We start from the raw sequence: 16730 nt of genomic DNA, 5'->3' as shown, positions 1-16730 counted from the left end.
TTGGATCCTATCCCATAAATAATGTGTAGATCTTTTAGCTCTGGACGTTTTCTAACCGCAAATTTACATCATTAATGTCTGGGAGAAGGGATTTTCTTGCCAATTACTCATCGATGTTGTTTACAGACTTGATATCGAATGATGCATATATAGAAGATTTTTATTGAAGAGAGGAGAACAAAAAATATAGGAAAAAGCATTAAAATGTATTATTATTTCAGTAGAGTAAAATATTACGCTAAAAAATTAAAATTATATAAACTAGCATTAAAATGTATTATTATTTCAGTAAAGTAAAATATTACGCTAAAAAATTAAAATTATATAAACTAGCATTAAAATGTATTATTATTATTATTATTTCAGTAGTTACGCTAAAAAATTAAAATTATATAAACTAGCATTAAAATGTATTATTATTTCAGTAGATTGTTATAAATTTTTTGGAAGTAAAATATTACGTTAAAATTAAAATTATATAAACTAATTCATCGATATTTTTTTGCTAATTCTTCTATTTCCATTGTCGCCTCAGGATATACATCTGAAAGAAAGTGTAAAAATTAGTCAAAGTAATATTATCAATACACAATGCTGCCATAATAATTTTTTGCATATAGTACGTACATTGAGGTTTCCTAACATACTCGCGTACAACTCCATTCTCTACGAACCATGCTAACTCATCCCCATCAGTTGAATATTTTTGCGCTTCCTCGGGAGAATCCCCAAGTGGCCATAGAAATTGACTCTCATCATCTAACTGAAAAACCCGGCCATAACAATCTAAAAAAATCATTCCATAATCTGTCTCTCCAACAATGATTATATGATCAAAGCCGTATTCGGCAACACAAGATATATAATACATTAATTCCTTTGGATCAGTATCAAGAACCTTAAAACTAATAAAGTCCGCAATGCGAGATTTGTCCTTGAATTTTTCAACTAAGGTTGATATGGGAGTATCGTTGCAGCTTCGTTGTGAAGCATCTTTTCTATTATATACGTGCACTTGCAACATGGCGCTTTGGCTATCAATTCTGACTGATCCTTCTTCCTGGGCAAGGCGAGAGTATGCGTGTACAAAACGACAGGTTCGACACGTTTTCTCAAGTGTTGGAAATTCCCACGCATCGCCTCGAAAGGCACCGATTCCGCACAATTCCCCAAATTGTGTCTGCAATTCCTCCTTTTTTCGCTGGTTATGGCATCCGAAGCATTCGACGCACACTTTAACGCCGCCATGTTCTCTACCCTTGACTTCGCTGCCTGATCGTTCACTGGTGGTATACAACGGATCGATGCACCAAACATGCATCGTATCACTGTTCCTTTCCGGTTTGATAATATTTGGTGCGGGGAAAATGTCACGTTGACTGTTGATGGGCGCAGAATTTGAACCGGCTGTATTATCATTAGGCTTTTCGCCAACAATTCCAGGCTTCTTATCATATAATTTATTTGTTCCTCTGACGTCATCTTTTTCGCAACTCGTCTCGAAGGCCGATGTACGTAAGCCCAGAGAAGACTCCACGCATCCCAAATTGTGATGATGATTACCGGGTTGAATTTGTATGGTTCTACTTTCCTCCCCGTCGGACCGAAGGGAGTCATTGTTCCGTCCTTTCTACATAAAAATGGTCGTTAGCTTAAAAAGTAATTAACAAATAAAAACTAAGATTTTTTTTTTCTACCAAAATTAGAGTATCTCCATAATATCACGATTATTAAATAGAATTTCATTCAAGCATTTTTTTTTCTGTACCCTCATTTCTTACCTGAAAGGCTCCACAAATTCCGTAATCAATTTTTTCTGCCATGCTTCTTTTAGATTTCCTAACCACTTATACGCACTTAAGAGATTTATTTATTTATTTATTTGTTTTATACGCACTTAAGAGAGAAAAGAGGGAGATTATTAACTTGCGAAACAGGTTAGGTTTCACTTACTTTATTTGCTCTATGGTTTCAAAAGTGGCCATTTATATAAGATGTACGACTGAATAAGGATTAACATGCTTTGGACGTTGATTAATAATCAAGCCTTTAGAAAAAAGCGGTAATTTTTACGCCTATATTACATCATATTTGTATATGGCGTAGTGAATTACGACAAGTGTTGACACCCCGATTAATAATCAAAGCTTTTGACCTGCGTCTATATTATATCATATTTGACTATTTGTGTATAGGCGCTATGCCTAATTCTATTATCTGTTATGATGCAAATTTTACGATTTTTCTCTGATTCTGATTCATCAAAATCAATGTCTTAATTTTTCTACTTCATTGTCTTTAAAACCACAACGTCTTAAAATTTTCGGCAAGATTAAATCCGTCATCCGGGTTACACAAAAAAATCCGGATGAAAATTAAAATCTAGAAAAAAAAATAATTATTTCGAAAATTTACATCAAGGACTATTAAACAAGCCATTAATTGTTAAATCTGATCATTGGTTTCGGAAAAGTTTTAAGTTATCGAAATCTGACAATCCGGATGAATCCGTGCACGAATCGAAGCACTATGCCCTCCACTCTAACTCCACATTCTGAGCATTCTCTGCCTCAAGCTCAGTGATGCGCTATCTCAATAATTTAAGCTTAGATAGTAATATTTTTTTTTTCACGATGGAATTATTTAATGTTATATTGCGAATGTAAACATATCGGCGGATTTGTTCTATTCGGAATTATGAAGATTAAATAAAATCAAATCAATCGTACCCAAAAATTATGCCGTAACACTAAAAATCAGCTGATGGTTAGTCATCTGACTAAATGATCAGCTGAGGTAAAAAAAAATTGCGTCGCGAAATAAAATTATTAGGCAAAACAGAGCCGCGAAAAACCCATTTCTCACTTTTTACTTAAATAATAGGCCACTATTCTGAAAAATAAGTTTTTTTTGAATATACTTGTGTAAGAATAGCAATTTTATAAAATATTCTTTTAAAAAAATATTTTAAGAAAAAGCGGGCTCATGGCCAAATGGAAAAGTATATTTTGATAAAAAAAAAAAGGATATTCGAATTAAAAGTTGTACATAACTCTCATTTATTATTTAGATAATAACAACATTCAAGGATAATGGCTTATACCTCCTACACCAATTTCTCCAATTACCGTTAAATCCAAGCGTGGTTTAAGCCAACATGATACTATAATACGCAGATATAATATTTTTCGTAAAGACTTCTATAAACTACCAAAAAAATTCATAAATGAATCTAAAAAGACATTTGTTCTCTTAATTCACCGCCAGTTCTTGTCATTTTAATACTGGTGTAATACTATTTTCATATGAATCTTCGAGGTGTAATATATTTCACCATTACGCCACCTTAATGCCGAATTATCTGAAATAATTACGCCCACATGTATGGCCGTGCGGCTGATGTGCATTGGAAGCTTCCAATTGGCTTGGAATTGGAATAATTGGAAGAATTGGAAGATTCCAATAGCTCCCAATCTTCCAATGCACCCTAAATGATTTTTATATTAAATTTAAAGCTAAAAAAAATTTTTTATTTGCAAAAAAAAAGACCGATCGGCCTTAAAAAGACTGAAGACCGACGATCTCCCTTTTTTAACAAGTTGTAACCCGGATTAAAATAAACTTTCTTAAGTAACTGCGCCACAAATAAACAAGATACAATCGGAGTTTGTGGAATATTTGTTCCGTTGTTCAGTTTTCTTGATTAGGAAAATCTATTTTTCATTGTATATACCTTTTATATCTTTTTAAATGAAGAATAATTTTCTTTCTTTTTTTTAAAAAAATAAAAATAAAAATACCCTTTCGTTATTTTTTTTTTAAAAAAAAAGAAACATAGAAAACGTAAATATAAACGAATAAATAAATAATCACAATGTCAAAAAATAATAATAAAAAGATCAACCTATCAATTACTACCACCACCAAAAACGCTAAAGACACCACCACCACTATTATTATTAATTCAAAGGGTGAAATTTTCTTAAAAAAAATTTTAAAAGATTTTCATAATAAAATTATTCAAACGAAAGATTTCAATAATTTTGAAAAATTTTTGGTTGAATGGATGAAACTTAAATTTGAAATTAATAAAAATGATCCAAAAAAAATTTTTAATTTAATGAAGAATTTGAAATTTTATTATGATAATAATAATAATAATAAAAGAAATAATAATAATAATTTTATTTGGTTTACAAGTTTAATGGGATTCTTTTATCAATTTGGTATAGGTTGTATTATGAATGAAAAAATTGCTTTGGATTTATACTTTTTATCCGTTAATAAAAAAAATCATGACGACGATGATGATGATTATGATAACGAAATACCTCCACTTACTTTAAATGATGATTTTAATAATAAATTATATTTAACTGAAGAAAATAGAAATGAATTTAATTTATTAAAGAATAATAATATAATTATTGGAAAATATTTATTATCATTATATTATTATAAAGATATTATTATTATCAATACAGTCAATACGATGATATTAAAAGTTAATGAATTTACTATTGATAAACAAATGGAACTACAAGAACAACCTATATGTAATGATAATAATATTATTCAAGATAGTATTAAAAAGTTAAAATCACAAGAAAATAAAGAAAATACAAATAATAATACAAATAATTCAATTATGAATAAGAAAAAAATAAGTAAAGAAGAGTTTGAAAATATTAAGCGATCCGCTTTAAAAGGTAATTCGGAGGCACAATATAATTTAGCAATTTGTTATATGGATGGAATAGAAACAACAAAAAGTAAATTAAAAGCTGCTGAATGGTTTTTATAATCTGAAAATAAATATTTAAATAAAAATGAAGAATTTAATTTAAATTTAAAATTAGCTGTGTCAAATAACGCTGATGCACAAAATAATTTAGCTGATTATTATGAAAATGGTAAAATATTAAATAAAAATGAAAAGAAAGCATTTGAATGGTATTTTAAATCCGCTAAAAATGGAAGTTCTTTGGCTCAAAATAATTTGGCAACTTTTTACCTAAATGGTATTGGAATAGATAAAAATGAAAAGAAAGCATTTGAATGGTACTTGAAATCTGCCGAAAATGGAAATTCTTTGGCTCAAAATAATTTAGCGGCAATCTGTTATTTAATTGGTATAGGAATAGATCAAAATGGAAAGTTAGCATTTGATTGGTTTTCAAAATCTGCTTCTCAAGAAAATGATTTAGCACAATTTAATTTGGCATATTGTTATTTAAATGGTATTGGTACAACTCAAAGTTACAAAAATGCTTTCAAATTGTATTTAAAATTGGATAATTTAGGACATAAAGATGCTCAAAATAATTTAGGTGGTTGTTATTATTATGGTGTAGGAACACATCATCATAAGCCACATTATATAAATGCGTATAATTTGTTTTTTAAATCAGCAAGTAAAGGTTGTGATGCAGGTAAATTTAATTTAGGTTATTGTCTTAAGCATGGTATAGGTATAGAAAAAGATGAAAAGTATGCATTTAAATCGTATCTGGAAGCTGCTGAATCAGGAAATTCAGCGGCTCAAAATAATTTAGGTTATTGTTATTATTATGGTATAGGAACAAATAAAAATGAAAAGAAAGCATTTGAATGGTATTTAAAATCAACAAAATCAGAAAATTTAATCGGACAACATAATTTGGGAATCTGTTATCTAAAAGGTATAGGAATTGATAAAGATGAAATGAAGGCTTTTGACTTATATTCAAAATCTGCTCATGCAGGAAATGGTTTGACACAAAATTTCTTAGCAACTTTTTATTTATATGGTATTGGAATAAATATTAAAGATGAAAAAAAAGCTTTTGAATGGTACTTAAAATCTGCCCTTACAAAATGTGATAAAGGACAATATAATTTAGGTTATTGTTATGAAAATGGTATTGGAACTTGTAAAGATGAAAAAAAAGCAGCTGAATTATATTTAATATCTGCTAAAGCAGGAAATTTAATGGCACAAAATAAAATAGCAAATTGTTACTTAAATGGTATTGGAATAAATAAAGATAGTTATAAAGCATTTAAATGGTATAAAACATCTGCTGAAAAAGGTTGCATTTTAGGTCAATATAATTTGGGTCATTGTTATGAAAATGGTATTGGAACACATAAAAGTCAAAAGAAATCATTTGAATGGTACTTTAAATCTGCTGAAGGTGGAAATCTGAAAGCACAAAGTAATTTAGCAAATTGTTATCATTATGGTATAGGAACGGATAAAAATGAAAAGGAAGCATTTGAATGGTATATGAAATCAGAAATTGCAGGATGTACAAATTACTTAGGTTATTATTATTTTAATGGAATATGTACCAATGTAAATTATGAGAAAGCATTTGAATTGTTTTTAAAAGCTGCTGAATTAGGAAATGCAAATGCACAGCATAATTTGGCAGTCTGTTATCAGTATGGTAAAGGAGTAAATTTAGATTATAAAAAGGCATTCGAATGGTATACAAAATCATCAAACAATGAATATGCAGATAGTTATTTTAATTTATGTGAATGTTATTATAATGGTATCGGAATTGATAAAAATCTTGAGGAAGCAATTATTTGGTATAAGACAGCCTTAAATAATGGAATAAAAAATGCAGAAATTAAATTAAATAATATTTATTTTCTTTATAACTAAACTTACAATTGAAAAAATTGAAAGAATAGAAACATCCTAAATTCTTTAAAGACCTTTAATACTACTTATATAGATGTTTAAATTTTTTTATTATTATTTTATTTCTGTTTTTCTATTTCAATAAAGAATGTTTAAAATTTTTTTTATTATTATTCTATTTTTGTTTTTCTATTTTTAATAAAGAATATAAGATGTTTTAGGAACCTGGGCAGCTGATATACTACTATACTGATTTCACCCAATTCCCGCCATCTTATTTTTTGCATTATATACCTTAAGACAGCTTTATTTGATATTTTAAAGCATTCCCGCTATGTAATAAGACTAGGAAACGGGAACCATTATAAGTTCAGAGCGAAATCTAAAATTTGCGATTTCATTAGATGATGATCACATGGCGGACAGAGAAATTCACATGATCAATTTTTTTTGACATATATTGTCCTTCACTTCACTCCGGACAATTAGTATTACAGGGCTTTGTTACCGTGTCAGAATCATTTTTAGGGTATCATAAAATTTATGCTATGTCAGATTGCATTTATAAGTGCCAAGGGTATGAAGAACACGAAATGCCTGTAATGCCTTTGGCACGATTCAGAAATCCTTTATAGCATATTATTTTTTATAATACCTTAATAGCGATTCATTTGGTAAATAAATCAGTTAAAAGTATAACCTCTAAAGCATAGTAGGATTGGTTTAAAATCCATGTTGTCCATTTCTAAGATTGCTATTAAGGTGACAGTACGCCCAGACGTACACCTTGATGTAAATTTTACATCCAGACTGGGACACTATTGGGCAAGATCAAAAAAAATTACACCTAAAAGGTAAGAAAATTTTTACCTACCGGATATACTTTTTTGGTTGACATATTTAAATGCCATGCTGCTAAGTTTGCCTAGTTATTAAATTAAAATTAATATTTAGAACTATTTGGGGGAGTCGTAAAAATGGATAGAATCTAACCTATTAAGTCGAACAATTAGATTAGCATATATGATATTTTGGAAAAATCAACAAAAAAGAATTTTTCTCTGCAAAAATTTTTTGAAAAAAAAGAAAAGAATTATTCAAATGTACTCTGAAAGATAGCTTGCCCATTTATTAATAATAAATTCACGGTTCCATCTTCCTCTCATGTTAATAACGAAACACTAATCAATCAGTGATGTTGATTCAGCTGTTAAAGCTGCAACAGATGCTTTACATTTAACATTATGGATATCATTAAGCGGAACTGACAGAAGAAATATTTTACTAAAAATAGCTGTTGGTATTGATAAAAATTTGAAAGAAGCCAAACAATTAAAGATTTTAAACTTGAAGTATCCAATTTGCAGAATGATTTAGGTATCATTAAAAATTACTTAAATTCAAATTTCTATTAAAAATGCATTATAGTTTTCTAATTACAATTTTCAATAGATTTTTTTGCAGGATACATGGACAAATTAGTTGATCACACTACCCTTTGTATAAACAAGCTACACTCATACCATTAGAAACCTGTTGAATATGTGAATTGATAAAAAGCTTTATTTTTTATTATTAGCATCATGAAAATTAGCACCAAGTTTAGCTTGTGGGAATGCAATTATATTTAAACCAGCACACAAATTCAATTAATTACTTCAATATTAGCAAACACAATTTCTGCTGAAAAAATATTACCTCCAGGTATAATTAACGTAATACCAGGATATGAAGTAGTTGGAAGGAGGATTACCAATCATAGAGAAGTAGTAAACGTAGTTTACAGTATCAGAAGAAAAGACTCTTCATCAAGTAACTTGAAAAAGGTTACACTTGAATTAGGAGGTAAAAACAATGATTGTTTTTCTGATATACTCTAAAAAAATTGTAAGTATGCAAGAGCTACATCATATTTTTATAATCAGTAATTTATGAGTTATTAATATAAACAATTCTCAAATTAATTTTTGCATATAATATATACATAGTAATAATATTTATCCATACGAAAGTAATTGATTTCATTTTATCTTAAATTTAAGTTTCTAGAATTCCAAATTACAAAAAGTCAACTAGCGCTACCACAAAAAATATGTCGTCAACTAGCACTTTTAGTACTCAAATGAAGGGGCAATGTCTATTATGCTCAAAACTATTCATATTCTAATTCAAAGTTAGGAAGAAAAATTACGATATGTTACATCAAGATTAATATCTACTTGTAAAGCTAGAAAGTATCTTTCAAAATAAACTTGAAGAAAGAGGAAAGGTTCCATTATCTCTTATTGGTCCAGGAATAGGTGATAAAAAAGATCAGTAATTAGTGTTGTGATTCCTCAAGTATGTTTATTGGCCACATTTAAAGGTACTGTATCTAGTGCTTATTAATACAAACTAGCTTTTAGTCTTTAAGCTCATTATATTAGAAATCTAGTAAGTGAAAAGAAACCTCTCTTCAAGGGAACTGTGCAAAATCAGTTCCCATCAAAACGATGCGTGGAATATTCAACCCCATCAAACCCGTCATTTGTACATACATGCGTACCCTCACCATACCCAAGACTAAGAATTACAATCAAGATCAAATAGATAGATATGACTACAGCTTACTGAGTATAACTTTCAGGATAATTTCTATTTACCTTAGAATATTTAAGCCCAGTATTAGCATTTGATGTTCAATACATTCACATTATTAGGCAAAGAAATTATACTTACTTTTGGGAATTGAAGCTGTATAAGTTTGTTTTTTCTATAATTCACTAAAACGCACATTTTTGAAAATTAATTATACAAGTTCCTGTGGTAAAGTAACCTACAAATTCGATGGTATTTGTAATATTATTAATTATTATTTTTGTGAAGTTGATGACTTGATAAGGTATCAGTAGATGATTATCAGCAGTAGATGATTTAAGCAATCTTAAACTACTATTATTCATAATTGCATAGCGATGACAGAACATTTATGAGTTATAACCAAAAGAGTAGAAATGCATATTCTTTTGCACCAATGATCTTCTTGTTTCTAGTGTTGGTTGTCCATTTGGTAAGTTGGTATATATATTAAAAGCAATGCCTTCCTATTCTTATTAAAATTTCAGTTATTTATGTATGTTGAACTGAGTGATGCTTTTATTATCATACTATTATCTACTATACCTAAACGCAAACTGTGTATTTACTTATACAGTATTTGTTCCTTTCGTTTGGTTTACTTAGGTTTGGCTGTTTTTGATGACAATGGGAAATACTGTGGATTTGATCCTCCATACCATTTTATTATTCCTATACATTTAATATTAAATGATGTTCAAACAATAATTTCAAACTTATTATTCAGTTAATTCTGATTTTGAATAGTATGGTAGCAATAATAATGATGATTTCATACATCACACTTAAATAATAATGAATACAGAACAAGTATTATACCAAAATAATGAGGAAGCAAGCAAATTATCTAAATAGTTATTATTACATAGTGTGTAATTGTACCTATATATTAATAATGTTCTTCTAAAACCTCCTGATAGTATCTATATAAGGCAATTTTTTTTTAGCTGTGCTTCTCACATTCTTTATGATATCTAGCCTGAAACTTATTTATTAATTAAAAAAGACATATTGTAGATAATATAATAAAAGAAATTTTGTGAAAAAAATTTTCTTATTAAAAAAGTATTGCATAATAGTATATGTTTTTATATAATCTTCAAATGTATTGGAATAGTTCTTTGTAAAATTCCTAAAACAGTAAACTAAACAATATCATGTTGTTTATTTTTGGTATAAAATGGAGGTTGACTGTTAGAAATCTCCTGGAAATTTTAGTATATAAAAATGTAGATTTTATCAATCATATCGTACTATTTTAATGGAAAATACATTTAAAATTTTTGCGCCAGAGATCGTACGTCGAATTGTACCAAATCACGTGAATTTTGCGTAAACTAATTTTATATATCATTTTGGGTTAAGTATAATTAACAAAAACAATCAACTTTTATTAAAGTTAAAAGGTTGATTATTCAGTTAGATTTTTTTGTCATTTTTGAATTTTTATTAGTATAAACTAGCAGTCACCCGTTAATGAGTTTGTTTAAATAGAAAAATTTAGTATCATAATGTAATACTAATTAAATTAAAGATGGTTACGGTAGTTTTTTTGTTTAAAATTAGGAATTTGTAATAATTAGTTAACAAAAAATAATAAAATAATTTATCCCCTGATCGGCACCATTTACACGATTATGCAAATGTAGTTATACCTACTGGATAGCAAATTTTATATGTATTTATTTATCCGTTTCTAGGAAATTTTGCGGTAAAAATTAACTATTGATTATACTATAATGGACTGATTTGAAAATTTGAGTAATTTGGAAAGATTTGCATTTTCCAAATGAGAAAAACTTTCTTTTAATTTATTTGTAATCTCAATATTATTTTTCAAGTGTATTAGTAATAGTTCCGAAGCTTTTTAAAATTCAATTATTTTTTAAAATCTTTTAAAATGAAAAAAAAAACCAAGTGAAAGAAAAATAAGATACAACAATAAAATAAACTATATTAAACTCACGATATACTATAAAACACTTACTATTGTGTAAATGGCAGGGGATAAATCAATTATCTCCTGGCTAATTGGAATAGTAAAATTTTACTTAGAATCGGAACATGATCAGCCTTCGGCCGATCATTTATCCAATCCTAGTAAAATTTTACTTATTCCTAATTAGCCAGGAGATAAGTAATACATGTATTAAATTATATTTATAAAGAATGATATAAATTATATTTACAATAATGTAGTTATTTATATTAATGATTTGACGTTTGAGTGTAGAATGAAATTCGGATTAATTAAGGAATTGTGAAAAAATAATTATCAATAAAATTGATTAATTTTTTAAAAGTATTCTCGAAAAGAATTTTTCTAACTATCATTAGGGGTGATGATCACCGGTGACTGAAATTATGATAATCAACCAGCATTAAAAAACTATAGTGCCGGTAAAAATTGATAATTCTGGCCAACGGTGATGATCACCCCCGGTGATTTGAAGTAAAAACCTTTCGAGAATCGAAAAAACTTTAATATTATGAAAATATTACAAATATTTTTATTAATTACTAATTATAAATTTTTATAATTATTTCTTATTATTTATATTACGTCAATCTTATAACTAACTTAGGAAAAATATTTGAACAATTAATTGCCGATCCGCTTAAAATCGGCACTGTAATGCCGTAGTATACCTAGTAAATTTATTAATTGTGAGGCGCAGTATTACATTTAGTCTTAGTGTATAAAATTTTAACTTATTTTTATTTTTATTTTAATTGGACCGAAAAGTCGTTAAACTATTAGTCATGAGAATCAAGGATAATTGGACCGAGAAGTCGTTAAACTAATAATCACATGGATTAAGGTAATTGGTCCGTGATGACCTTAAACTATTAGTCACGAGATTTAAGGATAAATGAAGATCCGAAAGATACTAAATTGAATGAAATCAAGTGATCTGAGATGTCAAGTGAGTAATTTGTTGATCACTACGTTAATATTATAAATCATAATTCAGGAGTTTATGATGATCAAATGGATACAAAATTAAGATAATGGAAATACTTTAAAACAATGGAAATACTTTAATAATTTAAATCCATGAATTGAAATTATGAATTTAGTTACACAAAAACAAACATAAAAGGGCGTGAAGATCACCTTTTGGGAGAAAAAATTAGACGAATTTTGTTATGAATTATTTATTTTGTTATTTAATGTTATTAAACCAAGCATATTATTGTATATATTTATATTATTAATAAAGAGTCATTTTGTTAATACCTGAGGTGGCAAACATAATTCTCTATGGGCTCAGGTGTTACAAGTGGTGCATGCTCCGAGAAAGGAAAAGTGATCATCCTCACATGATCACTACAGGTTATAAGTACAGGATCTCTGAGAAAAGAAAATGATCACCCCCACGTGATCATTAGAAGTTACAAATAAAGGATCGACGAAGTTAAGGAATTATAAAAGTAAAAGTTCTAAGTCTTGGTTAAAAAGAATTTAAGGTGTATTAACGTTAAATTTTAATAAAATAAAGTTAAATATTTTAAAGGATACGTGAAAATAATGGTTACCAAGGTAAAAGGTATTAATTTGGGTGAGTATGACCATAAATGTATAAAGAGATAATGTTAAAAATTAAATTTTTGATCTAACTTGACCACCGGCTGATAAGTCAATGAAAAATTATTATTATAATAATTTTCGTACATATGAACCAAATATGTATGGTAGTAATTGATTATCAAGGGAAATGCGAGGCTAATCAAGTTAGAAGGGGTTTTAATAGAATATTGTAAATAAGTTCCATGAATTAAGGATTAAAAATAATTTTATAAATAATTGAGGTTAAGTTAAGGATAAAAAGTGTACCCAAAAACCGACACTATAAATACGATGGTAGGGTAATTCTGTGTGAACTCAATTGAGGTTTTCTGTGTGATCAATTGAGAATAGTTCTGTGTGAGCTTTTTCTGTGTGAACTCAATTGAGGTATTCTGTGTGATCAATTGAGAATAGTTCTGTGTGAACTTCCAAAAACAATTCTGTGTGAGGGTACCCAAGAAAAATCATGATTAACGTTAACAAAAATTAAAATAATGTTTGCTGGACAAATATATCTAAGGAAAGTTATTAAAAATTAATAAGGATATAAATGATAAGAGATTTTGTAGCGTAGTAAAATTATATAAAATGTCAATACAGGTGTCGAGATTATTAATTAAAGATTATCAAAGCACAGTAAATTTTAGGATATAATAGAATTAGAGGCGTAGTAGAAGTATATGAAAGAGGGAGATTTGAATCTCCCACTTATTAAAATTGTTGACACCGAGGAAAGATACATCAGTCTTGGAAATACAACAAATAATCGGACAAATCAAATATGGATTCACACTTCAACCTTAGGTTGGAAAATTTTATGGAATATAAATTTATTTGTACAAACCTGTAAACTACCATACTCAGTAACGAACAAATGAGGTAAAGGCAAGCCCAGTATAGGTCAAATAAAATATAAAAGTAGGATAAAAAGTAAAAGACGCGAAAATTTTTAGAGAATTTTATTAAAAATGGAATGGTACCATGTTTGGAACGCTGAATATATAAACCATAAACAAGAACATGACCTAGGAGTGATAGAACCAGAGGAATGTTTAGCATGTGAAATATGTAATCCAATAGAAAGAGAAGTATCAGCAGCATTCAAGAAATTTTGGGATGCTTTATTTAAATTTGAGGATACAATACTAATGTACAATAATGTGACACATAAAGAATTATTGAATTTATTAAGTATGGACAATAGAGAAAGGGAGGATACAATACATAAGGGAAAATGTAGGAATATAGTAGATAGAATAATTGAATCAATAAGGTACAGACAACAACCAAAAATGAAGGAAAAAGGATTGAGAATAATAATTGTAGTAATTGTAAGGGATTGTATTGAAGGAAACTTGGAAAATGAAGTATTTGATCGATTAATAGGATGTCCAGAAATAATGAAACATGGATACATTTTAGAAGATTGGGATGTTGAAAATAGATTTCAAAAATTTTGGGATTGGTATAACACGATATTGGAAAATGAAATGAAAGCAATACATGTTAAGAAGTTAGCAATGAAGTTATTCAGGGATCTATTATATGAAGAAACAGAAGATCTGTTGAGGAAAGAAGAGGTAATTGAATTATTACTCCAGATAGAATATCAGAATAGATGTGAGACAGACACGCAAGAAGGAGGTGATGCATGGATAAGATATGTATCAAAAGTAAGACAAAGATTTATTGATACCAAACAATTTACAAGGGAACCTGAGGACCCAGAAAGTGATAGTCCTGAAAGTTATGAACTAGAGGACAGTGAGGGTAGTATACATTATGAAATAAAAATAGAGGATGATGTCGAATGGACAGTGGAATCATTAAAAAGAAAAATTGAAGAAATGGGTGGAAGGTTCACTGACAAGGATATACAAAGAATGTGGGACCTAAGGATAAGGATAGAATTGATATTAACAGAAGACTTTTTAGGTACATTTTTCGAATTAATGAGACTAAGTGATGAAAAATTAAAAGATGAAATAAATGAATGGTTAACAAAAGAAACATTGAGATGTGGAAATTGTAGAAATAGAAAGTTACCTGATATGATAGCAGACATTGGACAATGTAAAAATTGTGAACAAAAAGAATTATTAGAATTAAAGGATGACTTAGAAAAATTAGGATACGAATTAAATGTGTCAGAAATAGAAAGAATGAGAAAATTCAGGATAAGCAATAGTATAATATTAACAATGGAATTTATGGAAAAATATTTCCAGGAAATTGATACGAATGACAAAGAATTAAGGATAAAATTATATGAATGGATAAATGAAAATACCACATTTTGTAATGAATGTGGAATAAGATGGATAAACAATAAATTTGACGAAGGAAAAACCAAGTGTAGGGATTGTGAGAATGACGAAAATGAAATTGATATCAGGGTCAAAAGATTAAAACAAATATGTGATGATAATAAAATAGAAATAACTAATGGAGAGTTATTAAGGTTAATCAGTATGGGATATACTGATGGAGAAATATTGGATCAAGAATTTATTGAAATATTCCAAGGAAATAAAAATGAATTGGAGAAAAATTTAAGGCGGATATTAAATAAATTTCTGAAACAGCAAGCTGGAATTGAGGATAGTGAAAGTAGTGGAAATAAATCTGATGATGAAGAATCGAATGGATCTGAAAAAGAATCAGATGGATCTGAAAAAAATGGAGAAATTTTAAATCCAAATGATACCGATAGCAATGAAAATTTTGAAGAACCTTATGAAGAAAACATTATAAATAGACCTGGTTTTGACTCAAGTGAAAGTTCAGAATCAAACTCTGAAGATAAAAGTGAAATATCTGATTATAATATAGAAAATTTATTTGAAACACCTTTAACACCACCGATACCACCAATCCTACCAATAGTACCAATAATTATGGGAGCAACAAGAGCTGAAGTAAGGGAAGATTTTAGAGCGGCTTTACTAGCAGCAACAGGACATGATATAGGAGGTAATTGGGCTGGATTAGTCGCAGCCAACCCATTAGCAAATGCAATTGAGGATGCAGGAAATGTAGCTGGAGGAATAATTAGTATGCCACAATTTTATGGAAGGGAAGAAGAAGACATAAACGATTGGGTAAGACAATTTGAAACAGCATTTACTGCTATAGGAAAAGCAGCAGGAGTAAATGGAGCTAGACAAGCAGCAATGGCAGCTACCTGTTTGAAAGGTGCAGCAGCACAATGGTATAATGAAAAGAAGGAAGCAAACAATGGTCATTTGGTAAATTGGCAAGATAACGATAATGATAATGATTTAAAACATAGGATTAAACAAAGATTTACCAGGGAAGATGTTAGAAAAAGGAAAATGTTAGAATTAAGGAAAATAACACAAGGAGTAAATGAAAATGTTGAGGCATATACGATAAGGTTTAGACAAATATTAAGGATAGCTACCAGAGGCCATGCATTAGATGATGAATTACAAGTGGATAATTATATCGAAGGATTAACACCAACATTGGGATATCAAGTCAGAAGACAAAACCCAGCAAATTTAAATGATGCAGTGAATACAGCAAGAAGAGAGGAGGAAGCTACTAATGAATTAATAAGAAAGACACGTGGTATATCAGTTAGTACCCAAAGAAAAGGAATCGATATACAAGATGACAAGCCAAAGAATATATTTGAAAAACCATTGGAGAAAAATTATGAGGATGACCTTGCCGACATGTTTAAAAAATTAGAGGTAAAACTAGTAAATCAACTTGGAGGGCAAAAGAGACCACCAAACAATAACAATAGACAAGGACCACCACCTCGAGCATGTTATAATTGTAAACAACCAGGACATTATGCAAATGAATGTAGGGTAAATAATGGTCAAAGAAACTATGGAAGACCAAATAATCAAAATTATAATAGAAGATCAAATAACT

The 16730-nt window shown here is 28.8% G+C and overlaps 3 protein-coding genes across 3 annotated transcripts; 2 read left to right on the top strand and 1 right to left on the bottom strand.

The window, feature by feature from the left end:
• Positions 1-488: 488 nt before the first annotated feature.
• On the bottom strand, positions 489-1823 carry OCT59_007123 (uncharacterized protein; the record flags this gene model as incomplete). Its single annotated transcript, XM_025322431.2, has 3 exons — positions 489-544; positions 628-1630; positions 1782-1823. 3 exons carry the CDS (start codon positions 1821-1823, stop codon positions 489-491), a joined length of 1101 nt encoding a protein of 366 aa, XP_025166299.2.
• A 2051-nt stretch (positions 1824-3874) lies between these two features.
• On the top strand, positions 3875-6655 carry OCT59_007122 (uncharacterized protein; the record flags this gene model as incomplete). Its single annotated transcript, XM_025329611.2, has 2 exons — positions 3875-4772; positions 4860-6655. 2 exons carry the CDS (start codon positions 3875-3877, stop codon positions 6653-6655), a joined length of 2694 nt encoding a protein of 897 aa, XP_025166300.2.
• Positions 6656-7366: 711 nt separating this feature from the next.
• On the top strand, positions 7367-8514 carry OCT59_007121 (uncharacterized protein; the record flags this gene model as incomplete). Its single annotated transcript, XM_066146579.1, has 3 exons — positions 7367-7488; positions 7828-7986; positions 8271-8514. The coding sequence occupies 3 exons, from the start codon at positions 7367-7369 to the stop codon at positions 8512-8514; spliced, it is 525 nt and encodes a 174-aa protein (XP_065998509.1).
• Between the last annotated feature and the right edge of the window lie 8216 nt (positions 8515-16730).

Source organism: Rhizophagus irregularis, chromosome 15 (assembly GCF_026210795.1).
Source record: "Rhizophagus irregularis chromosome 15, complete sequence".
NCBI lineage: Eukaryota > Fungi > Glomeromycota > Glomeromycetes > Glomerales > Glomeraceae > Rhizophagus > Rhizophagus irregularis.
The sequence above is the reverse complement of the archived record's forward strand: the minus strand, read 5'-3'. Positions and strand labels throughout refer to the sequence as shown.